At 40.1% G+C, this 26,734-nt stretch overlaps 1 protein-coding gene across 2 annotated transcripts; it reads right to left on the bottom strand.

The window, feature by feature from the left end:
* Positions 1–1,930: 1,930 nt before the first annotated feature.
* On the bottom strand, positions 1,931–26,532 carry QSOX2 (quiescin sulfhydryl oxidase 2). Of its 2 annotated transcripts, none has more exons than XM_030461400.1 (12): positions 26,011–26,532; positions 21,475–21,575; positions 20,118–20,166; positions 18,919–19,024; positions 18,574–18,664; positions 16,943–17,088; positions 16,580–16,720; positions 14,340–14,469; positions 11,611–11,733; positions 10,542–10,692; positions 6,605–6,793; positions 1,931–4,278 (listed from the first exon to the last, which is right to left on the bottom strand). In XM_030461400.1, exons 1-12 carry the CDS (start codon positions 26,312–26,314, stop codon positions 3,728–3,730), a joined length of 2,082 nt encoding a protein of 693 aa, XP_030317260.1. In that variant the 5' UTR covers positions 26,315–26,532; the 3' UTR covers positions 1,931–3,727. The 2 variants fall into 2 exon arrangements, with proteins under 2 accessions (XP_030317260.1, XP_030317261.1); XM_030461401.1 differs by having other exon boundaries at positions 18,919–19,027; positions 26,011–26,292.
* Between the last annotated feature and the right edge of the window lie 202 nt (positions 26,533–26,734).

Raw genomic sequence — 26,734 nt, 5'->3', positions numbered from 1 at the left:
TGTTGAGCCAGACTTCAAAGAACCTCATCTACAGGTTTAGAAATCCTACTGATTTCTAAAAACATCCTGGAGTACCCCTGCAGCTACTTGTGACAATCAATACTTGTGACAAGCCACCCATCCCACCTCCTCAGAGCCACCGTGGGTGGCAGCAGAAGCCACGGAACGATTCAGAATTGGCAGCATTCAGGTTTGCAACCTGTTTTCCTAAGGGAAAAGAAGATTTGTGTATGTCTGTATGTATGAGGATAATGTGCAAACAGTTGTTCAGAAAAAGGCAATTTTTCCATCGCTCTTGCAGACATTCACATTTTGTATGGGATAACAGGGAAAGAAATGGAGCAGAAGTTTACCTGCTCCTGGTGCTTTTTAAAACATGCCCACATAAAATGATAGATATGGTTTGAAATGGATGTGTGTAACAGCTCCCCTTGCACTACAGCTGATGTAAAAGGAACTTGAAAGTACAAGTAAAAAGCCCAAACTCACCACTTTGCCCAAATGTTTGCAATTTATTTTAAACAAGCACATTAGTTTACAATTTAGTACAAAAATGGGTCACTTCCTTCCTGGAGAGGTATGAGACTGAGTTAAAAACCAAACAAACCAAAACAGAATAGACTTGAAAATGTCACACTACTGTAATAAATAAAACATTTAAATTACTCAACTGTTACATTCACTGTTTCCCACGACTCATATGCAATGCACAGACCTAGGGAATACACCCTGGACCTTCTATTTTGATGTTATTTCCCATCCAGTTCTGAGCAGGATGGACACACTGCTGGAAATGAAAAATAAAGTTTTCAGTAATAACTCACTCGGTTTCTTTAGCACCTGTAGCTTCTCCTGGCACGTGCCATAGTACCCCTTTTAGTTTCTATGCAGGTTTAGTATTTCCTCTTTAAAAACACCGAAGAGCAAAGGTGGCCAAGAAATCCTTCTCCTGGCTGCCACCAGTTTGGTTTGATCCACAAATGAACATGGCATCACAGAAACTCCTGTGGTTCAACATAATATGCAAATAAAAGCTCTAAGAATGAGGTGATTTGTGGTTTGAGGTGACTTTTAAAAAACAAACATTTTTTGTAACTCACTCACTGATAGTGTGCCACAGCAAAGCATCACACGTTCCCCAGCAGGCATAATGTATCTTTACTGCTGGAGTACATAAAAGGATATAATTTGTCATTATAAAGATAGAAAATAAGAACAAGCAAACCAAGATTTACTTGACTGAGTATAAAGCCAAGAAAACTTTTCCAGATGAGGTCCCTACTAGGAATTAAAGTGAAAGCCTTGGCCAGTTAGCTGACAGCAGCTGAACACCAACACAGATAAGCAACATCCACATTTCAGATCTTCACACTCTTATAAAAAACAAAGATAACAAAACCACTGAAGGTCTGAGTTTTGGTTCTTTTTGTCAAGCAGGGTCATAGCAACACTAAAATCAATGATGTCCAGTAAAAAAACCCATCAAAACCCTGAATCTAAAACCACCAATTGATGCTCTTGGACAGGGAGGGTCCTTAAAAAGCAGAGACTGAGTGGTGAAGATTATGTTAAAATTGAGAAATTCTCATGTCAGATCAGAAGCTGATGAATTCACCAGCTGCCCCCAGGTGCTCCTGGGCAGAGCCCACGGGTGGCAGGAGCTGATCCCCAGCTCCACAGAGAGAGCCTGGAGTCAGGTTTCCCAGGATGGAGCAGGAGCCATGGGCACAGAAAATAAACAAGGAAAATGGCTCAAGAAAGCAGCAGATAACAGCCCCTCTCTGCACATCAGACCAACAGCATCATCTGAAGGGAAGGTTTTTCCTCCAACACGTTGACAATAACCAGAGTTAATGTCCCACGTGTGTTATTCTGACAGCCTAAAGGAACAAGGGGTAGTAAATGTTTGAAGCCTGGTTTTGTTATTCTAATGGGAAGCTGCAGAAGCTCATGTCAGAAACATTCTGTTTTGTGAACAAAGAAGGTTTATGAAAAAATCTCCCTGTTCAGTTTTTTTGTGCTTTTAAGACCGTTCTTGTTGCTAGGATTTTAAAACTTTTTATGCTAGGGCTTATGATGGGTATAAGAGGACACACTGACAGTACACATGCAGCTAATTGGCCAGGGACTATTCCTTCTCACATAACAGAAGAGACAGCAAACATTCAATTAAATTAAAAGTTGCAAATGTAGAATTGAAAGGAAAAGCCTTTTTATATAACATAATTAATCTGGAGAACTCACTGCCACAAGAAAACATTGAGGCCAAAACCTATTAGGATTAACTAAAGATTAGGTAATGGATAACTAGAACATGCTCAATTACATTGGATAGGATTATAAACTTCACTATCCAGGACATGAATTATCCCCCACAGCTAAGATCAGAGAGGAACTCCTATTCCAAATAGTAATTTTGGAAGATACAGTAACAGTTCTCATGGTTTCTTCTAATTGCTGCCAGGCAGGACCCCAACTACCCAGATCTATAAAGGGAACGACCCCATCCCCAGCTGCTGCCCCAGCCCAGAACAGAGCAGCTCAGCCTAACCCTTCAGTTGAACCTTTCTTGACCCAAAGAGAAGAGCACCCCAACAGAAGGAAAGGCAGGAGAAATGGGCTGTTCTTCCAAATACTGACAACTTTACACCCAGCAGGTGACACTCTCTGTGAGCTCAGGACTGGAAAAACCAGGTGAAGTGTTTACCCCCCCTCAGAGGAAGAGAAGTTACTACATGTAAGGGAGTTATCCAACATCACAGAGAACTCAGTATTCCCAGTTCTATGCATTTGTTCTGGCATGGTGATGCAAATCTCCCTGTCCTTCATTAGAAAGTCTCCCTTTGCTGGACTTAACCAGAACTGAGTTCCAATAATTACTCAGCTCCTTTTCTGGTTCATATCTGAGTGAGGTGTGTTATCTCACACTCCATCAATGCATCCAACAGAGAAGCAAATGAAGCACTGGGTCTGAGCCTGCCCTTGTTTACCTCTCAGCTCCATTAAAATAGAAGACTGCATTAGCAATCAGAATTAGGTAGTTTACTGAGACACAAGCTGCCCCAGAAGTTCTCATCCTAGCAGAGACATACACATCCTTGGCTGGAATGCACAGGAGAATGGAAGACTTCCTTGGACGTGCTGTGCTTTCTACTTTAAATCTGAAGTGTAAATAATATTTGAGAAAGTTGTATAGGCTTAGAAATTTAGAGTTGGTTTCATCAGATTAGAACTCGTGTTTTCTGAAAAAAAAAAAAAAAAACAGAATTCTTGCTTCTCCCCAGGTAACAGCATAGCTGTTTAGTACTCTGGTAGGTAAAATGAGCTCTGGAAAAAATTAAAAGAAAAAACAACACCCTGACTTGAAGTACACAAAACAATATCCAATTCCCTTCGAAAACCAGGCAGAGTTGATTGCATAATGTAATGTTTACTCTGAGACTGAGTAAAGGACATAGATGATAAGCCAGAGAAAAATCTTGCCTGGAAAATGCAATGCTTACTTCAGTGGCCATTTTCTGGCAGCACTCAGTGTGTGCCTCAGTCAAAGGTTTGGGTCCTTACAGCGAGCTCTGGACGTGAAGTTAGAACACTTGTGAAATGACTTGAGAAGAAAGGGGTTTTAAACAAGGAATACTGTATATAAAATCCCTGATCATAAATATCATAGCTGTGTCTGGTACTGAACAGCCACATACAAGGAAAGCTTTGTTTCTGGATCAAACTCCTAGACAGATGAACGGTGAGACTTCACCTTCCAACGCTTCGAGCGCATCTGGAAAAAAAAGTACATGATCATTAAAAACAAGGAGGATGCTACATACAGTATGACACACAGACTCATGTCTAGGTTTGAGAATCCAATCCCTAAGAAAGACACAGTCTGCTTCATCTCTTTAAGGGTAGCTGAGCCAACTGCACCTTTACTGCTATCCTTGACAGGTCCATGGTTTGCTATGAGCTTATCTAACACCTTTGAGTCGGAATCTAGAATGTTTTCTTTATCCTGGATCTTATTTTCTCTATTTCCACTAGGTTTCTTCAGGAGGCTTTTGTCCTTCACCTCCTTTGCATCTCCCTGCTCAGTTTCAATGGAGTCAGTCTGGCTTTCAATGTATTTATATAGAATATTTTCACTGTTATAGTGATCCTTCAAGAATTGTAGAACTTCAGCTTCATTCCAGCTGTGTAATCCTTTAATTTCTTCATGACATGCAGGACACATATCTGGAGTTGGCCACTGAACTTTGGGATATTTTGGATCTTCAGTCAAATCTCCTAAAGAGGAGGAGAGAGGAAAAAAAAATCAGAAGTGAGTGAACTTTGGAAAGCTGAACCATCAGACACTTCACTGGAAACCACAGCAAGCACTGCCCACATGGTGAAGCTGGCAAAAAAAGCACACAGAGGAATAAACTTTGTATTAAACTGAAGACAATCAAGGATAAATTTAGAAATTCAAGAGTTTCCTTACGGATGCACCAATCACATCCTGAAGCACTGCCTGCTCTTTCAGAATACAAACTCTAAATTGTTATTTTCCTTTCTCTCAGTGAAAGCTCCAAGTGTTCAAATCCTAATACAACAGATACTGCAACTGCTGTTTTTAGAGGGCATGGAAACACCATCACCTGGGCCTTTCAGGCGTTAACTTGAACTCCAGGTCCAAACAAACTGCTCTTTTGCACTCACTACTGTTTAATCCTGGAGCATGGTTTGTGGCAAGCAGTTTCAAGGCCAAAAGCTGCAGATCTTGTCATGTTTCTGTCCCGTGACCCATTCCACCCTAAGCTTCTTCACAGCACAGCAAACTGTCTGCAGCACTTTAAAAGCCACTATGATATTTAAGATGTATTTTTCACCTTGCTTTTTAGCACTTCAACATTCAACACTGCCTTGAACTCGCTCCAGCTTTGACATTTTGGTTGCCCACAGCTCTGGCCACCTTCCCCCCTTGGTGGCCAAGAGCTGGAGATGGCAGCTAGTGGTGGCTCTGCCCTAAAACATAACATTTTAAACTGTGGATGGAGATCATCTTTAGAACAAAAATCTCTAATTAGTAAAAAAGTTGAATTATTTAGCTGATCGTTATTAGTACACTAATGCTTAAAATAGTTTTGAAAAATAGATTCTGATTTTAATTATTGTTAACATTTTCAGGTAGGATTACAAACAGAAAACTTGCTTTTTTTCCTGCCAAAAAATGCTGTAAGTTTTGAACATTCTAAAGGAACAGGAAGATTTCATAGGGCAGAGCTGTACACATGCAATCTCATGACCCACACTTGAAGGCTTTGCCAGGGGGTTCTCACTGACCAGCCAAACACCATTTCCCATGGCAAGCTACACAAACATGTATCTGCATCCCCAGAAATACAGATGCAGCTTTAAGGGCCTAAAATAAGTCACTTTCCCAAAGAGAATTTTTAGCAAACTTAAAAAGCATAATTTAACATTATTATTTATTCCAGTATGTTTCCAAAAGGGTATTTTAGCTGGCACTTGCATCATCTGAATCAATATCCATGCAGTTTCCAATAACTTAATGCCCTAAATAAGTACATTGCTCCATTGCCACTCCAAGTCAACAGAGCTTCCTTCTCCTGTGTTCAACCTGGATATAGTAACAAACATGAGGAGATGTCTTTATTCAGTACCTCATAATTTACCTTTTTTCTCCCTGGAGAAAGGGGACAAACTGTTTACACTCACAGTAGTACTTAATACTTCACACATCTTGGGAATTTAGCATAAGCACAATATGAACACAAAATAGCATATTTAAATTGTAACTAATGCTCCATTACACAGATCTGTGACAGCAGACAGGGATTAAGTGCAAAGAGAAACCAATTTTCCTTAGTGCTTTAGTTATTTGATATCCCCATAACAGAAGGCATTAAACACAACCAGTGTTTTAATGGTACTTTTAGAAAACAGAGCAATCCAGTGGGGGAACAAATTTTCCTCATAGAGCAATTTTGTTTAATTCAGTCACTGATCTGCTAATAGTTTAGGCTCTTTTATACTGAGAAGCTCTCTTGTTCAATTCTGATCATTTTCAACACAGAATCTCTCTGGAACAAAACGAAGACAGGCTTGGACAGCTATTTACAGGGTTACAGAAAAAAAAAATTTAGGCTGAACTGTATTGCTCCTTTGGAAAAGGCTTTGATTTGTACTCCAGAAAGATGCTCTCATCAAGCAACAGGTGGAATGTCAGCAGAAAGAGCAGCTTGGAGAATGACAAAGTTTTTTCATTATATTTCAGAAGTGACAGTTGTGTTCTGGGGTGTGCACTGCTCACTCACACCAAGGTGAGCACCCTGCTTTTTAGAGTTAAAGCTGATTGGGATGCTTTACATTTTGTTCTACTCACAAGTACCCTTCTTGGAATCTAAATGTGGAGTTAAGTCTTTTGAAGTCAGTATTTACTAAAGGCATTTCAAGGTGCAAACAATACTGCTGTTTTAATACTCCTGTTACAGAGAGTAATTTGCTTCTCTGTCTGTTCAAATACACAGCACATTGTATGAAATGTCACAGCCTTGTCTTGCAGCCACAGCTCCTTTGGTGGGTTTGCCCAAGCCAGGTCCTTCCTTACCTGCCAGCCTGCTGTTCACAACGTTGTGCTTCTCCCAGAGCCAGAGAACAGCCTTGTCTAAGGTCTGAACTGAATCCAGGGACTCCTTAGCCATTTCTTCAAAATGCTGAGCACAAGCCTTGCATCCAAAAAAGTGGTGAATGTATCTCCTCATGACCTGAAGTACTATTTGGGGATTGTCTTCAAGACCTAGGAGGACAGAGGAGAGATGGATTTAGCACCAGCTGGACAAGCAGAGCTGCAACATTTGCACTTTATTGTCCATAAAAGTGAACTGTGGGAAAAGGAAAGGAAATGCTGCTGCCTTCTTGTTCCCTGCAGATTCACTGCTCCACTGGAGAGGGGAGAAACCAGTCACTGGTAGAATGTCAAGATATTCAAAGCACACAGAACCTGTACTGCAGGAAGTCACTAGGATATTAGAGACATGAAAAGCTTCACATGGAGCATTTTCATAACGTTTTGGTTTGGTTTTTTTAGAAGTCCATCATGAGAGTACATTTTGAAACTGTTAAAACATGCCAAGTCCCCAAGCCCACACTGTCTGTATTTCACCTATTTCTTCTGGAGGCACAGAAGATTTTTTTTTATCCATTGGTATTTTGCCCAATAACTAAATAAATATTTATGTTATGCATTGCCCACTACATTCAGGCTCAGGTGTTAAGTTATGGTGATCTTGCTACTGAAAAGCCAAGAGTCAAAACCCCTCTGGTAGGTATTTTACAAGGTGCCTGTGACACCTGTTTGCTGCTCCATAACTCTGGGGTATTACAGAGCAGCAGAATCCCATTGCTGTTATTAATGCTGTGGCTTTTTAGCAGGTACAGAATGCATTCACATAACAGCTACTTAACAATATGTGAACTTTCAAGAGCACCTCAGGACTTCTGCCTAAAATACATACAAATACATTATTTCTCTCTAACATTCACACTAAAGATAATGCTAAAAAAAAAATAAAAATCATTATTTTATTCAGATGTTAGCTCAGGTCTTTACAGATTGAGAACTTTAGCCTTGGTCTTTAATGTTACAGCAGGTAGTGCCCACATCTCTGAGTGGCTTGAAAACAGGAGAGAATTCATTAAAATCCTAATGGTTTCATCTCTGTCTCACAGATTTTCTGATTCATGCTTAATTGACCTAGTAAATTATGCCCAAATGTACTTAAAAATGTACTATATGTTACCACAAACACACACTTGTCAAACAAAACACGTTTTATGATGCAGATTGATCAAATTACTGACTCCCAGAGTTGAACACCTCTCACTGTAATTTACAATGCAGGTTTTGTAGGTTCTACAGGCAAAGGTTACAGTGCTGTGCTCCCTGTCCTGTTCTGGCACTGCATAACCAACAGTCTGGTAGCACAGATGCCCTCTGTACATCCATTGTTTTTTGGAAAAAAAAACCCTCAGCAAAACCTATCCAAAAATTATCAAGAGAATTTATCTGTTCTCTCTATAAGAAATACATGAAGTCTGTCACAAATGTCTTTATTTAGAGCAACAACATTTTATTTTTAAACATGGCAGAGAAAAAAAAAAGTCTTTAAAGCTGAATAGAAATCCTAAAAAGCAAACAATCTCTACTCAGACATTCAATATCTGTGATTGAATAGGAGTGTATAAATAAAAGATATGAGATTAAAGCAGATTAAATTACAGTACTAAAAGAAAGGCTAAAAAAATAATTTTGGAAAATTGAAACAAATTTCAGGCACATTTTCAGGCTTACCAAGCACACTAAAAATATATTTAGAAAAAAACCAGAACCAGACAACGAAAATAACTATTACAAATAACCTCTTATGGAGGAAGAGGGATTCATACACAAAAGTAAATAAAACTGCTCTTCTGTGTAATGTGACCCTCTTGAACATTCATTTTGTGGGGAGGTCTTTAAAATTCAGGAACAGATTACAAAGAAACCAGGTAATTTTTTAATGAAATCCAGAGGCCTGTCTTGTTCACACCTATAGATCCCACTGCCTAAAAACTCATGTTATTGAGCATGCTCAAGTCCAGATCTCTGCAATGATTTCACACATCCTTGGATGGAGCAGTTGGGCTCAGAGTTCCTTTGGATTCCCTTATGCTGATCCCACTGCAGGCTCAAATTACACCATTCAGCATAAAAACATCTCAGGTATAAACCAATAAAAACATTTAGCTGGAAAGACACATCAAGTTCACACTGACTGCCAGACACTGCAAGCAGGGGAAACTATCAAGAAAAATACAGCTGCTTTAAAAAGAAAACAAACAATTGCAAAATGGCTCATTTTGTTTGTTTTTCTTTTACCAGCCCAGAGATGAATCTTCTGTTAACATCTGCCATGTATCATCGTGTAATCCTCCTTTTCTCTTTTCTCCCAAACTACTGCAATTCAGGGTAACCCTAATCTTTAAAGTGGACAAGAACCATAAAACCCTACCTGTGGTGGGAAGGATTAGGGAGTACATCATGCTTTTTAGTAGATGGGATTTAAACAAGCAATAAGGAGAGGAAAACCTCCCAAGACATAATCCCACAGTCTCAGACTGACCCAATTCTCTCACCATAAGAAGTGATCATCACATATCTGGCCTGATTTAAATCAATGGTTAAGTGTGCCAAAGAGTTCTCAGGTTCTACAATGTATTTTTAACTTCAGACTGACCAGAGCTCAGACTTGAAACACAGGAACAATTTAAGATGCAATTCTGTATAGTTAAATACTAGGAACATTTTTACTTTTCACTTTTGGCAATTCAGACAAAAGGGGAGAATTTAACTTATTCCTGGTCCTGCTGAGCAGCTAATGCATCATCCAGTAGGAAAAAACCTCCCAACTCACCAGGCAGGGTACAGTACTAAATTAAAGGGATTCAACTTACTGTCCCAAATATCAAACAAAACAAGGAGAATAAAAAAAAAAAAAAAACACAACAGGATGATTAGATATTAAAAAAAAAAAACAAGAATTCCCTGTTCTACAGCAGATCAATATTAAGAATTGAGAGATTTTCACTGTGATTGCAAGTAATGCTGAACAAGTGTGTCTACCTGCAAGCTGAAAAAATCAAAGCAACTTACAAATTCCTGAGTTTTATGACCTAGTAGCAGTCCATAGAGCATTCTTATATTCCTTGGAAAAGACATTTAAAAGGTTTTAAATGAAAGCTAAATAAAACTATAACCTGTCCTGGCAAGAACAAAACCACAGGAAGGCTGGTATTCCAGCAGTAGTAATTCTATTTCCATTGTGCAAGGCAAATAGATTATATATCCAGCATGTTCCTTAAACAGCAACCATCACCAGAATATTAACATTCTGCTTCACAAGATGCTGCAAGTCTAAAAATATGCAGTTTTACAGAGTGCTTGCAAGGCAGTGTGTCACTGCACAGATTGATGGATGTGAGGTACATTCAGTTGAAAAAAAACCAAAACACCAAAATATCCATAGCACTGGGTATTTAAGAAATAAAATTACAAGATTGGCTAATGGTTTTACAGCTTTTATAGCTACTAAACTGTATGGTTTAAGCTCATTCTTCCCAAATCAAATTAACAGCACAGCCTCAGGTAACATGAACAATCATCACCCCTTCTCAGGTAGTTCAGAATTTCTTTGTTTGAAATTCTCTCCTTTTTCTGCTTTATTGCTCAGAGCTTTAGGGCCACCTTTTTTATTTATCACATGTCTAAGCCACAACAATCTGCCAGACTTTCCATCAGAGCCTCCCTGCTGCAGCAAAGCTATGCTCTGACCTCTGCTGGTACCAACCTGAAAGCTAAATCTCCAAGTCACTCTCCTCCCCCAATGTCTTAGTTGAGTATTAACACCTAAAAAAATTTGCCTAATGCATTATTTTTCCTATTGCACAGCTGAAGTGCTGCATGTATTTGTCTTGTCCTTCAAGTGCCTCAGATAACTGCTGCTCACCTGTATTCATCAAAGCTTTTGGTCTCAGTGCAGCTTGAACAGTGAGGGTGTGAAACAGCTTCCAAAGGGAACAGGTATAACCTCTCAGCTCTGGTCTGCTGCCCTGACACCCAACCCACTGAATCTTCTTAGCAAGAAATATCCCAGAAATCTGAAAAAAAAACCAAATAAACAAAAACCAAAAGAATTTAAAATACACACAGCCCTGGGAGCTACATTCACCATTGCACACAACAGCAGACACAGCTGATCCTACCTTGAAACTGAGGAGATGCAAGGATAAAGATCATAAAGAGGAAATGATTTTCTGCACCTAACAAATTCATGCTTAAGGCAAACAAATTGTAAACTTACAACAACCCTTAGGTCAGAGATACTCTGAAGCACCATTACAAACCCCATCCCTCTGGCAAACACATTGCATGATACACAATGTACTGTCCCTGGTGTCAACCCAACTAAAATGCACACCACAAATGTCTGAGGGGTTTGACAGAATATTGCAGTTAATTTGAAGTTTTTCTTAAGTACAGCACGAAGAAAATATATGCACAAATATGACACAGCCACAGGTTCCCTGGACACACTAAAAATTCCATGTGACTTGGCAAGATCTACAGGAATTACAGTAGCAAAGTCTTAATAGGAAATTAAAGAGTATTTTGGGAAACTCTTCAGGAATAATGCCCATTTCAATGGATAAATTTCCCATTGTTTAAACTCTGACCTTCAGGAGAATCCTGTTGATCCCAGGCAGAGCAAGCAAAGGCAACTCAAAAATTTCTTCTGGGAAACTTGTGTCATTTGAAGCTGTGACAAGGGAACGTGTGTGTGTGTGTGTGTGTGTGTGTATGCCAGTGACTGCTCGTTAGGACACAGACAGAATTGAGCATTTCAATTTCTTCATGTGGGGTTTTTTTTCTGGTAATGATTTCATTTTATTTTCATTTTAACCTTCTTATAACTCCATTATAACAGAGGGACCATCAGTAAGTGGTGTCTTAGATTTATAGAGATTCTTATCCTTTACTAATGCTGTGTTTTATGCTAGAAACCAGCTCCAGCTTACCCGCATTTTGTTGTTGACCAGATCCAGGATAGCATCATAAGGGATTTTGTCTAATGGAAGGCTCACCAGCCACTCTTGTAAGGTCTCTAACAACTTCACCACAGGCTGACGGCCAGGAAAAAGCTGAGGGAAAAAAAAAAGGAAAAAAAAAAGAGAAAGGGGGAAAAGAGAAAGGGGGAAAAAGAGAAAGGGGGAAAAAGAGAAAGGGGGAAAAGAGAAAGGGGGAAAAAGAGAAAGGGGGAAAAAGAGAAAGGGAGAGAAAGGGGGAAAAAGAGAAAGGGGGAAAAGAGAAAGGGGGAAAAAGAGAAAGGGGGAAAAAGAGAAAGGGGGAAAAAGAGAAAGGGGGAAAAAGAGAAAGGGGGAAAAAGAGAAAGGGGGAAAAAGAGAAAGGGGGAAAAAGAGAAAGGGGAAAAAGAGAAAGGGGGAAAAAGAGAAAGGGGGAAAAAGAGAAAGGGGGAAAAAGAGAAAGGGGGAAAAAGAGAAAGGGGGAAAAAGAGAAAGGGGGAAAAAGAGAAAGGGGGGAAAAAGAGAAAGGGGGAAAAAGAGAAAGGGGGAAAAGAAAGGAAAAAAAAAGGAAAAGAAAAAAAAGACAAAACCACAACCAAAACACATATTTCAAAACACAAATCTCATTAGCAGCAAGCCACTTCTCCTTAGCTAAATGTGTTTTTCCCACCTTTAAAATGCTTTAGATTTGTAGTTATGAGCAACTTAATTATTTGTTCTGCTTTAAATAAAAGGCCATTTCACATTAACTTTGGCTTAAAAAAATTAAGAAGTTGCATGCACAAAATGTTAACCAGTAAAAAGCAGCTCCTCAGCAGCACAGAAATGCTTCAGAAGAACTTTGGACAGACTACAGACTACACAGAATTCCCCAGTCAGGTAATTCAGCTCAGAAAGGAGCACAAGACCCAAGTGAGGCAGAGAAGCTGTAATCCTTCTCACAATCCATCACAAAAATTAGTTTTTATAGAACACTTGTTCCAGTTTCTGTAAATGGAGATGATGCTGGTTATCTACAGGAGCATTTTCCTTCTCCTGTGTGATTCCCAAAGTGATTTGGAAATAGTGACTTCCTTAACTGGCAACTTAAAGAATCAGTGTCCAGCAGATCAGTGTGAGGTAATACCTTATTTTACCCTAGAAATGACTGTAATTACTACAGAATTAAGTAGAGTATGCATATCACTCCCTAAGGATCCTCCCAGAGGGAGCAGTTTTTCCAAAAGATGGGGAGATAAAGCACCTTTGTGTGCTACATTAAATACATAAAACACTTTATTGCAGAGCATGCTATACATACACTAATCCTCCTGTAAACATTGTCCAACTATCAATAATATCTAATTCAGATATAATGGCAAAAACATTTGGGTTTCATTCAAGGGTTCAAAAATGGCTTGTATAGTCTGTAGGAAAAAAAAAAAAATCAGTATTGCCCTGAACTCCTGTAGGAGCCCCCAAATATCATGCATTACTGTCTAAAAGACAACAGTATCTCTGGTAGGTTTCAGTCTCACTGAGGATTCAAAACCCAAGAGATTTCTAGATTTCTGCACTGATTGTCAGAAAAAAACCCAAAAAACAAAAACCCCACTCATTCTGGATGAAAATTCCCCAAGCAGGGAATGCAGAGCCCTCTGTGACTTAGGGGTTCCTCATCACTACAAATGCTGATAGGCTGAAGTTTGGTCATGGAAAGAGCCTGAGAATCCTGGATGAGAAGCAGGAGGGAAGTGCTGGAGAATGCAAACAAAGAGCTGAGCGTGCAAGGAAAAGAGAGCACTGCCCACTTAGGCACTAAGAGCCAGGGAAGCAAATGCCATCAGCTGGCCAGGAGCCATCAGGAAGAACAGAGGATGTTTCAGGGATAATATGATGGAAAGATTACCACTACACTTTCTTAAAGAAATGAGGCCAGCTAGAGATTTCTGATGGCTGCCAGGGGGGCAGAGCAAGAAACTGATTTTTAGATAAATGCAGATATTTGGAAATATTTCATATTTCCCTATTATTCCTTTAAAAAGCTACTGATTTGTTGTAATCAAACAAAGTGTGAGCTGCTCAGTAAGTAAATATACAGAGATATTGGTTAGGTCACTAGGATGACATTATAAAGTTAGATTATTCCAGTTTTTCACATCATGTTACATATGTTGTCCTCTAACTCAAAGATAATATGTAGAATTTTTATTTTTTAAATACTCAACTATAATACCTCTATTTTTAAACACTCAATTAATTTAAATCCATATTGTGATTATATTAAAAATTAACAGAAGTTACTAGTAACTAGTTACTAGTTACTAGTATTCTAAATAGAATCCTATTTGTCAAGTATGCACTGATGAAACCCAAACGTCAAGAATTAAAAACAAAAGTTTTTTTTTTAATCCCCCTCACTTACAATAGCTACTTATTCTGAAAATATGATAAATGGCCTATATTTATAGTGTTTGTGCAGTATGCTGCAGAATACTTAAGCTATTTAATTTCAAGCCCTCTATAAAATGAAATTAAAATGCATTTTAATCCTGTGTGTCAGAACAGCATACGATAACTCAAAAATAACATTTACAGAAACCCACAAAACTATTTTTTTAAGCTCCCGAGGAAGCATATATTTAAGCATTCTGAAAGACATTTTGAGAGACTTATGTCACATAATAAATTTTATGTTAGAGTCACTTTATTCTTGCAAATAATCAAAGAGTAGAATCGTGTACCTTGGCAGAGACAGTAACAAAATCCTTGAAGGTCTTCAGCTCAGCTCCCTCCAGTGTCTTGTGTGTAGCCAGCTCTACCCTGAGCAGGTAATGCAATCCTGACTCAAGGTCAGCCATGTACAGCTTGGACCTGAAACACACATTTATAACCTTGAAAAGTGTCAGGTTCCTTTCGCTCATTTTCTCACCAGTCATGAAGGTAAAATTGATATATAGAAGGTGTCATCAAAACCTCAACATTTGCCACTCCACAGTGATTGCAATGGATCCTGCACCAGGAGGGGAAGGATGCAGCAGTTACTTGAGGGGCTGGGCATGGGGAGTGTCAAGTTCAATGAGTTTCCCTGTATTCTCTTAAAGAAGTAATTCTATGTCATTTTGTTTGGAGTTAGACAAGTGAGGCATAACCACACACAAGAATTTCTTTCATATTTGACTAAATTCTCTGCCTCACAGCCAGCTTTCCTGGTAACAAAATTATAGCCCTGACTCTGTCAGTAAGGAAACAGTTGGTGTTAAAAAAAAATAAAATAAAAAAAATCACAGCTTCCCCTTAGGCCTGACCACAAACAGCAAAATGACACACTGAAAAAAGGAGGCTTCTCCTGGGCAAAAGTAGGTTACACACAGAGCAGGAAAGGAAACCAGACTAAGAAAGGTCAATGCTGGAAAGGACTGAATCTAGAAATCCTCTCCCAAAAGCAGCAGTTTTACCATAGGTTCTTTGCACACCAGTTTAACAGTCAAGTTTAATTACACCAGCTCTTAGGACACAAGTAGGCAACTTATGACAAGTAAAGGAAATAATATATCCTAAGAATTCCTTCTCACAATCAAGTATCTTCATTTGCCAAAGTAAACACTTTCCAAAGTAAACATACATCAAGTACAAGAAACTATATTTCAGTGCTTTCAGAGTACAAAATCCAGACAGTATGATGGCAAGTAATGTAACCAAACAGAAGTTCACAGTTACTAGGTACACACTTCTTGCAGGAGTTCAGCAGCATTATTATTTCTAAAAACAAATAGAAATAAAACAACAATCATTCAAGAAACCAGCTGGTCCCACCTCTTAAATAACATGCAGGAAATATTAAAGCACAGAATAATCTATGTTATTAACAATTCAAACCAGACTTACTCTGAATTTATCTCCTTAGCTAATAGTGTACTCACTTCAATTTTAAAAGAAGAACAAAATTCTGCTTCAAGTTTCTTAAATAAAGAGACATCCATGTGAATGCATGAGGTTCCCCCAAAGAATCCTGTTTGAGAGATACCTGGACTTGAGATTCACATCAACAGGACTTTGCCTTGCTGGAAAGCAGCTCAATTTAACAAAGTTATCCTGATAATAGAATGTTTCACATAAAATATTTTGTAATAATCACTGAAAGAAGCTGACACTAATAGTGCCCATGAAAGCAAATAAGTACAAAATGAAAGCACTCAGTGCTACATCTTTTCCATCTAAAGATGCTGAGGGATTATCTCTCTGCAAAGCCTTTGCATCCTTCTCTCAAACAGACAAGAAGGAAAGAGGGTGAAAATAAACCTTACCAGATATGGTATGACAAATACCTCTTACAGTGACTTTAGTATTTTCTATTGTACTTGCATTTGACAAGCACTTCTTATTGGGCACTGCTTAGAATTCTTTCTACAGAAATGTGACAGCTTGTTATTTTATTATTTATTTCTGAGGAACACCAATTACACGTTGAAGTTCTCCAACAATTCAAATCAGTGATTTATATGCTGCAGATAATAGCTGACAAGTCTTTGCTGGTTTTAGAGTTAATTAAATTAAATTAAAAACCAAATACTCAAAGCTCACAGTAATTTTACCTGTGAACTGCCTGCAATGCTGCTCATAATTGTAGAGACCTTGCAACCTTGATGCTGGAATTGAACCAATTGACAAGGGTTACCTGAATATACTGAGAAATGGGATGAAGCTGAAGCAAGAGCTGAAAGTTTGTCTCTCAGCTTCGATGCCATAATTTCTCCAGTATTAAGCATGAGCACATTTAGTTTTACTCAGCAGCAGAAGGCACATGGAGTAGTGACCAACCTGTTCAACTCAAGTTGCAACACCTGGGATGGAATGAAGTAAAATTTTTAACTGCACTGGGATTTTATAATAAATTACAGCAGAGTTTCCTACATGGAAAGCAAAAGCTGCAAGCGAATTCTAATAACCAAGCATTGATCTGAAAATCCAGGCTATCACTTACTTATCAAACTCTTTCCACACCTTGATTTCTGTACTTTCCTTGTTTTCTTGAGCAGGGAGCTGAAGTGGCAAAAGAAGCTTTTTCCTTACACCTGGCAGTGACTTTAAATACGAAGAAAAGACAGACCGTAGAGGCTTCAAACTGCACACAAATGGACAAAATAAAGATTACTTTTTGTCTCAGACTAAGTGACTACCAAAGCAAATTAGTATATTTATAAAACAAATATATTCACTTTAGTTTATATTTTTCAGTCCTAGCTCAAGGTGTTATGTTTTAATACAAAGTGAAATGATACCATGTGCAATGTAGGAACAGTAACAACAACCTTTTGGATTAGTGGTTTGACAGGTAGCTACTTACGTGTTAATTAACCCATGGGACCCATTTGGATGCACCAGATAGCATGAAGGGACTGAAGTAATACCAAGTTTCTCAAGAAAGGGCTTATCAAAATCCAATGCTCTCTTTACAATGATGTTTTCATACTGGATCAAGTCTAAGATAACCTGGGTAACAAAAAGATGGCATGAATTATAGATTATCCAAAGAATATCCAGCCCTGGAGGACAACACATAAATTGGTGAAATTCATTATCTTTTAAGAGTATCATTTAGCTGTTCAGCAAGAAAGACATCTATGACTATTTTCTGTAGACAATTATAATTTAAAATAACAAATATTTAATTTAACAAAGACTTACACTTCTCTGGAATTCATTACCCATTCATTCTTCCATTTTTTTTTCTTGGTCTACCCTGATCTTTTCCCTTTGAAGCCCAATATCTAAAGAAAATACTAGAAGGAAAAATAAAATGTCCTCATAGACCACAAAACAGTCCAGAGGATATTCCACAGGAACCAACATGGTTTAGGTTTTGTGTTATACATTTAAGAGTCTAAAGACAAATTTTCAGGTAGTGCAGAAACACTGATCCACCACTTTCAGGTATTCTGATTTCAAAGTCCATGACTTCAAATCCAATTAAGTTTATTAGCAAATATTTTTGCTTCTGAAAGCAGTTTCCACTTTCTGTTAACCAAATGACACTCAGTCTTTCCCTGTAACAGCAGGTAATAAAATTAAAGTGTGATAAAAAGCTGAAGAACTTCATAATCATGACATTTTTTTTCTTCAGTAATGCCCACTTGTATCAACACAGCAGCTTCCAGAAATCCAATGTCTGGAATAAGCCCACTTCCCCAAGGAATTCCTGCTTTTGGCAGCCCACTCTCCTCTACTTACGCAACTGGGCCACCTCAGCATCACATCTAATTAGAACCATTTCACAGACAACTGTTATTTCTACACAGATCATGCCCAGATAATTATGCAATTTATTTTCTTTACTTATCCTAGATCTTGGCAGGAAAAGAAAAGTAACAGTTGTCTAAGCTAACAGCAGGCTCATTAGGTGGTGAAATGATGCCAAATCAAATATTTTATTGAGGGAGTAGGAGAAGCAAAAAATCAAAGACTTCCACTTCCTCAGTGCCTCAGAGCTCTGAAAATAATTTTATGCTGTCATCTTAATTTAGAATGTAATTTCCTAAAGCCTAAATGTGAAGAAAGAATCAGGGAATTTAGAGTATAAATGACAGAAATCACAAAGCTGCCCAGAAAAATGAATATTATGAACAGCTCTCCAGGAGTCACACAACAATAATGTAATTTGGTATCATTTTCACTGCAATCTTCCAAATTTTGAAAGAAAAAAGAATGGTGCTAACAATGAAATTGACAAATAAATGTGCCATGAAAACATGGATGGAAGAAGTTAACATGACAGCACATTTATTTATAAGCAAGTTCCTCTTGTGACTAAATACAAGAGCCCTGTGTAATCCTTTGAGTCAGTGCTGTCCCAGACATGCAGACCTCCTGTTTATAACCCTTTAATTCAGTCCTGTAATCAAAATTCTGCTACATAACAAAATTCAGCTGTACTGTAACATGCACTCAGATTCACATCATTCCTAAGTCACACATTACCTCTCGTCCAACATAGGAGTTACTGTTTTCAAACACAATGGCAGTGTAGTGATGGCTCTTCTTGTCCAAAAGAGAAGCAACATCAGGGAGCCTTTGAAGAGAAGAGAAGCTATTTAGGACAGGTAGGATGCAACACACCCACTCCTATTGATGGAAACTCCTTTGACAATATTGTAGCAGAAGTGATAAGACAAGAAAGATAAGATAAGATAAGATAAGATAAGATAAGATAAGATAAGATAAGATAAGATAAGATAAGATAAGATGGAAAAAGCTTACTTCATCTTTAATAAGACCTTCAACATTTGATTTCATTAACAGCTGTACTTTAAGCAAACAACTTACAAAACAGGATCCAATGGTGGGCAAGCAGGCGGCCTCACCTCTTGGGAGTGGTTCTGTAAGAAGTCAACCATCATCTGACGAACTGTCTGCAGCTCTCTGTCTGCTCCTGCTGAGTACAGGTTACAAAAAGATGTATGCAGTGCTTCAGAAAACTGGGAAAAAATTACTCACGTGCAGGTTTTCGTGCTCTTCTGCATCAGGTTTTGGGTTTGGACTTGAAAAATAGACTACTTGGCTGAAGAACAAGGACTAAGGATTTAGTTGTAGGATTTCATTTTTATGTTGAGATGAGATCATATTTAAAAGCTATCATCCCACCCTCAAATTAATAAAACTTCAGGACTCTTCCAAATTGAACCATCTGCCTGCCTTGATGATTTCTCCTTCAGACAGTGCTACACTCTAAATCTCTGTTCATTTTCACACTAATTTGCAGGAAGGCTATTCCTCAGCCATTAAAAGCTGCAGGGAGGTACCACCCCTCACCAAGGAGCCAGGTGAGCTTATAAAGCAGATGTGAGGAAATACATGAAGTCTGAGACTGCTTTTTTGCTTTAAAAGAAATAACTTAAAAAGCAGAAACTCTCCCAAATGCCAAACATTAACAGGTAACACTACAGCCCACTTCTCCCTGAAGGGTTAATGGTGCAGGTGGTCTTTCTCCTGACCTCTGGCCTCTTAAATGTTAATCCATTGAAAAAGACAACATTACTTTTGTCCCCAGACAAACCACCTCAAGCTGTGATCCTGTCAGACACACAGGATAAGCCTGTTTTCAGTTAGCCAACATCTGAATAGGGGATCTCCCAATGAGATTCAGACTGCCTGGGAAGTGGCTGACAGATCAAAAAGCACCAGTCAGGACTGAGCAAATTGGATCTCCTGGTTATAGAGTTTGTGGTGGAAAAAAGGAATTTAAAATTATCCAATCTTTTATGAAAATTAAGAACTACACTAAAAAAAAAAAAAAAAAAAAAAAAAAAGGAGGAATGTGAGCCCTTGGTTCTTGAACAAATGGTATTCCTGTCTAAAATTGTGCCATTTCTTGTAATATCCTACCTTACAGAGCTATTTAGTGTCCACCCCATCTGTACTTGTATAAACTAACTGAGAGGCAAAGGGATTTTGCTCACTGTGTGACACAGTTCTGTCAGACAGGAAAACTGCTTTGGGAATTTCTTACAGTGGGACATTCTTACCTTTGTAATTTTCTCCAGTAGTAAACTGCTTTGTAAATGCTTTGAAGTACTATGTGAGGAAAAAAAAATCTATTATTGCTTTGAAAATAACTTGCTGTGTAAGATCACATTCTCAATTTAGACAAAAAAGAAAAGGCTTTCAAGATTTTTTACTTTTTACAGCTTTAATTACAACACATTTTGATCTATCTGTTCAGAAGAGAGCTCTCCCCCTTAGCCTATTTATTTATGTGATTTTTAAGGACCAGCTTCTCAACTATACAAGGGTAGCTCATAGGTACCAGGCCAAACTCTGATACACAATAAAGCCAACTTCTGGAGGAAAAATACCACAAAATATAATTCAATACTGTTTATTGCATTATCATGTTGCATATTGTATTGCATTACTGCAAGAATTAACAAACAGGAATTAACTGAATACTAAATCAGTCCCACCAACTGTATGTATACTTAGAACACTATTCACATTTTCTCAACTCCCTCCAGTGGTTAAACAAGGATATATAATAGAGCTTGACTGCCTCCTGCTATAAAAACTAAACCAGAAAAAAAATCAGTGCCTAATAAAGAGTGCATACCAGTTTACAACCCAAAGATTTTAATAAAAAAATGAGTTGTTCTTTCTGTGAGGGCAGAACATCAGAAATTCTACACCATGTCTTATGTTCCCTCTCCTACTGTAGCAAACACAGCTCATTCAGTCCTCTCCATCCATCAGATTCTGCTTGTGCTTACTGGTAATAACATGATCATCCAGACTGACAAAGACAGAGAAGTTAAAACTTTCACTGAGGTCTGTGGATGAACAATGGTAGATACACTTCTGGCAAACAAAAGATCCATTTTAAAAGCCAGTTAAGCAAATTAATTAGAAAAATAATGAAGGATCAATCAAGGGTTCATTTTTTTCATTGGAGCCCTGGTCAAGAAATCACTTGATAATGTATTCAGTGCATTGCCTTTATTTCCACATACCACTATTGTTTTACTTTCATACACCACTATTAATAATCACAAACATTTATTTGACAAATATTTATACAAAATGTTATTATCTAACAAACACACCCTGACTAGGTGTTAGACAAATGTAACAACACAGCACTTTTTAGAATGGTACCTTCTTTCAATATGAATTTTTTCAGATGCAGAACTGAGGACTAAAGTCCTGCTATGAACAACTGCAGCACCTATTGTGTTCAGCAACAACTTGTACTGATCTATCAGCTCTGCAGCTTCCTCACCAAAACCAAAGTTCCAGGTAAATAACAATCAGGTAGGTGTAACAGCCTGCACAAAAAGTTATGGTTTTAGCTACTACAAAGCACCTGAGGCAGCAGGTGATGCCACTTACCCTGACAGTTGGGTAATAGTGAACACCGTATTCTTTGCACGTCTCAAAGTTCTCTTCATCTCCACAATCCAGCACACCCACTCTAATTGCAGATTCCCAGTCTGAAAACAAAGACATCTTTCAGCTTTGCAGCAGAAGTGATCCCAGATCCCAGCTGATGGATAACCCTGCTTCCCACACCAAACAACAGCACAACTCCCAGAGATCCCAGGGGTATCAAAATCAGACCCTCAGTCAATTCTCATTTGCTGTTTGTTTCTGTCCTCCAGAGTAACACCATCTCCTGCTTTATCAATTAATTAAAACCTCCCTGTTATCCTCAGCTGCACCAGTGCACAGTGGAGAATCACAACACATTCATTGCATCCAGAAGGATGAAATGGGGGCCAACCCAACACTTGCAAGATACCAGAATGTACTCCCCAGCTCTTCCCAGTAGCTAAGCTCATAAAATAAAGCATGCAAAACCTAGGAAACTAGGTTTTGAATCAAATGAATGCAACAGTTACTCATCCCCATGGCTGCCAACTATCAAGCCACAAATGTGATGCATCATTTGTATCAGAGCTCTTTTAACAAGGACTCACTCTTTACCAAACTTCCAATCTTCTCAGAGTTCTCCAGGGCTCACACATTGCCTCCTGAAAGCTTCCTTTATCTTACAGTATTGCTCAGAAATACATTAGATACACATAAAAAATGTCTGTGTTTTACCCAGAGAGGTGAACAGTTGAGTTTAAACATCACTAAGTTTCCTTTATAAATGTTTCATAGCAATAACCACAAGTATTTCTATAAATATGCTTATGTATAACTTTGATAAAAGCTTTCAACTCATTTATAGTCTTCTCCTTCTCATTTTGCTAGGAACTTATCTTTTTTGATCCATGCTTGGCTGCAGCAATCCCTTTAAGGAAGAACTGCTCCAAGAGACTCCTTAGCCAGTTCCTTTTTAAAGCTAAGCTAAATCAACCCAGCTGTGGGCAGAACTGGAAGGTACACCACAATTCCCAAGTATCAATAAAATTTAAAAAGCACTAAAATTAAACTTGCTTTTACAGCAAAGAGCACGAAAGCTTCATCAAGTTCAAGATCTGATTGACAGTTGCATGCTTAGCTGCTTTTGAAATTTAGCTTGACCTTCATTTGTCTTTGGAGGAGGATGGGGCAGCTGATGGAGAATTTCAGTTGTGCTGGAACATGCCAACAGCTGAACAGGCACCAGGAGTAACTACAAGCATGCTGGAGCAGATGGGCAAGTATTCACAGGAGCACAAAAGACACAACAGTCTATTTCATCAAATAAATGCAAAAAAAAAAAAAAAAAAAAAAAAAGAAAAGATAAAGTTTGGCTTCTGGGTATCTCTCTCATTCAACTTTCACCACTCCTCCTCCTTTTTCCACCTGTCTTGATCCTCCTCCACACAATGAATAGAAGCAGTATCAACCTAATGCAAATAGCCTCCCCCCAACAATACAAACCCATCCCTGGCTAAATACTCGGGTTAAAGAGCACCAGCTGGGCTGTGTGCTGCTCAGCATTTGCTTCTGCTTAAAAAGGAGCTTTTGCTTTCTAAAGGATGCAAAAAATTCTGGAGTGCACAGCCAAGAGACTCTGGAAGTTGACAGTGGCACTGTAGCTCAAACTGGGGTTTTTTTAAATGCTGATAAATTTTAAATTAGCATTAGCATTTTTTAAATCCTCAAGCTACATAAAAGGGGTAGATGAGAGACATCACATTAAGCAACAATATTTCTGTTTATGCTAAAGAAGTTCCAAATAATGACACAAGGCACTGGATAAACTGTCAATCCAGGAGGTTGGTCAAACCTCCCTCCCACTCAGGAAATGTCACACAACACCAACACACCAGGTGTTCACCAGGGTGAAGAGACTTTCTTTGCTGAAATGCTGTGTTACTGCCTCCAGCAGGTACATGTAATCCCACATCTCAATTTCCACGGTGAAGTTTGGGTCAGGGAAATGAGATGCACCACAAGGAGCCTCTCCCTGCATGCTGTTTGAGTTTTACATATTTTGTTTATTCCTGAAAAGCAGCAAGGTTCCTGCACTGCCCCACATGTCAAAAGAGCAGTTTCTAGAAGGAAAACATTATTCCTAGATTTGGAACAACAACTGCTAGATGTGGAACAGTTCTTACAAATCCAGAGGAGAGATTACTCCTGAGGATAATTAAATTGTTGTTGTGTATGGGATTTCCAAGGATTGTTATCTCTACACTGAAAATTACTACACATAATTCCAGCCCACAGGCATTTTGGTGGATAGATTCAATCATCTTTTAAGACAGGAAAAGCACAATTAAGTATAATGGCCACTTTGGACACTGCTGTAATAAAACCAAATGTGTGATTAGGGATGCAGCAGCAATGACTCTAAGCTTAAAGCCTGTTCTTGGAGGAGAGGGACTATCAAACTCAAAATGTAAATCACACAAAAGCAAGCACCACTCTTATCTTTCAGGAGGATTATCTTCTACTAGGGAGGTTGCAATGACAGTATTGCCAAGATTTCACAAATGAAAAATTAAATAAAAATTACTGGCACTAGCACAGGCCTCTTATGGACAAAGCAGTTGCATCAATTTCACTGGACTGTACCAAATTAGCAAATATAACCACAGTGACCTAGGAGTTCTCTAATGGAGATGAGCCTGCATCCTTGGAGACAGCTGTAATATCCTAGCAGATGAGTAAATATTTTTGAAAAATAAACGTTGAGACACAAGAGGGAAAAAGATTATTTGGTTCTTTTTGGATGAGGCCACCAATGAAAAGTATGACTGTTCTCAGCCTCTGACTAAACCCCATTCATTACAGCTTTAAAATGGAAACATTTTGCTGTCAAATAACACCAGAAGCCAATTGCATTTGCTGGCAGTGCCAATGTCCACAAACATAAAAATCCACTTCTAAAATTAAAGTCTTCATAAAAACTCAATGGATTAAAAAGTAGATAGGCTTTTAACTGGCTATGGTAATACAAGTGCACAACATCATTTGCAGTTCTCATTGACTGCAGCTGAGAAAGAAAATGTGCATTTGAGGAAGTCATGGCAAGTTACAAAACATGTTGCCTACAAAGGTATGATGCTGCTGTGGGAAACATGTCCCTGTCTTATCTTGATAAAAGTTCTGGCCAGATCAGGCTCTTCATAATCTTCACTGCAGCCTTATACCTCTTTGTTCTTCATTTTCTTCAAGGAAGTCTAATCCTATTCTGAGCACAAACATATCAAATGAGATGGAAGTGTTATACAAACTTATGCAACCCTCAGCATGTGATGTGTCCATCAGGACCTATTTTTAGGTAGGCCTCTATTTCCCCTTCTCTGAAAGCCCACATGCCCAACACTGCTCCTCCTCTTCATCTTAACTGGTAACACTTTTCCCAAACAAGGCTGCCAGAGAAAAGCCAGAGCTCTTCACTCCCTCTCAAAAACTGGAACTGTATAAATGCATGAGACTCTCTGCCTACATCCTGGAAACATCTCTTGGGTCAAACGCTAAATTAAGAGTAGTTTAAAAGCTTTCAGCACCACTACATTAAAAATAACATTTCCTACAAACTTGATCTCAGGAGCCCTCCCCACCAGAGCTACTGAACTGAACTGATACCCAGGGGATCACTTTGTTTCCTTACCTTACATCTACGAGTTAAACAAACACTTCAGCACCAGCCAAAAAAACCTGAGCAGCCCGGAACACAGTGATGCAGGGCTGCTCCAGTGTAAACCATGGAGACCACCCGTTCTTTTTAAGTCTCTGTTTGATAAATCTGAAAATATGAGTCTCATTTAAGCTTGTTATTGTGTTACTGTCCTTCCCTCCCTCCTGGCCCATTCACGCTCTACTGAATTTGCAAAATACAAACCAAGCACAAGCCCGGCCCCTTCATGACCACAATATTTATTTTCTGTTTCGCTTTTATAATGGGCTAATCTCTTTACAAAACATTCCGAAAATAAAGATCTTGCCCCAAAGCGCTGACTCCAAACACCTCCTGTGCCTCAGCCCACCCGCCCATAGAGCCCCTGAGCTGGGAACCCGCAGCGGGATCGCTCCGGGTGTTCGTCTGAGGGTGTTTTACCCCCGGCTTCCCACACAACCTGTCACGGGCAGCCTCGCTTTGTCCCGTGAGCCGCTCCGGCCGGCAAGAGCCGCCACGGGAGGGTTCAGCACGGTGACCCCCACCCGCGGGGCCCGCAGCCGCATCCCCAGCACGGCCACGCGTGGCAAGGCACCGCGGGAGCCCGGGGGCCCGGCTGCCACCCCCCACCCCCCTCATGCCGAGGCCGCCCCGGTGACCACGTGTGCCCAGGCTCGGCGAGGCCCCGCCAAGGCCCACACGGGCGCCCCGAGTCCCGGGCACCGAGTGAGGGCCGCGACCCGAGGGAGGCCGCGGTGCGGCCCCGGGGCAGCCTGGCCTCCCGCCGGGCAGAGCTGCGGAGAACCGGGCGCGGGATCCCGGGCAGAACCCGCGTCGGAGGGGGCGGCGTTGGCGCCTCGCCTCACCTTTGACGTCCCCAGCCAGGGCCCGCCAGGTGGGGGCGAAGGCGATGCAGTGGCCGCAGGACGAGCTGTAGAACTGCACTACCCAGGCGGCCGAGGAGTTGAGCAGAGCCTGCCTCACCGAACCGGCCGACAGCACGGTCAGCGGGTCCTCACCCGGCCGGTACAGCCGCGCTGCCGCCGGTAGCAGCAGCAGCAACAGCAGCAGCGGGGCCAGCAGCACCGGCAGCAGCAGCAGCAGCCCCGGCCGCCCGCCGCCCGCCGCCATGTTGGGACGCAGCGGCGAGGGGCGGGGCGGGGCCGCCATAGCAACGCGCCCGGCCCTGGAGACGCGGCCTAACGCGGGGCAGCGCGGAGCCCGGCGATACCCGCTCCCTTCGGTTCTCTCTGGCTTTGGAAGCTCAGCTTCGGTTTCCTTGTGAAGGAAGCGAGGGGTTCCTCGTCCGAAGGCAGCGAGGCCGCTCCGGCCATAGGCGGCGAAATGGCTTTTCCCCGGGTGGGGACGCGCCTCTTGGCAGCCGGGACTGCCGGGAGCCACGGCCCTACCCACGGATCCGCGGGTGGTAGAGTGGCTCCCACCTTCCCTCCTCCTCCCTTCCTGGCTCAAAAGCTTGACCAAACCCCGGTGAAAGGGACATGGTGACAGTGACACTTTGCCGCTGTGCTGACAGGCACGTTTCCCTGGGGAGGGCTGGAAGGAATCAGGAAACAGCGGTAGCGTGGGGGC

The sequence above is a fragment of the Calypte anna genome, chromosome 17 (assembly GCF_003957555.1).
Source record: "Calypte anna isolate BGI_N300 chromosome 17, bCalAnn1_v1.p, whole genome shotgun sequence".
NCBI lineage: Eukaryota > Metazoa > Chordata > Aves > Apodiformes > Trochilidae > Calypte > Calypte anna.
The sequence above is the reverse complement of the archived record's forward strand: the minus strand, read 5'-3'. Positions and strand labels throughout refer to the sequence as shown.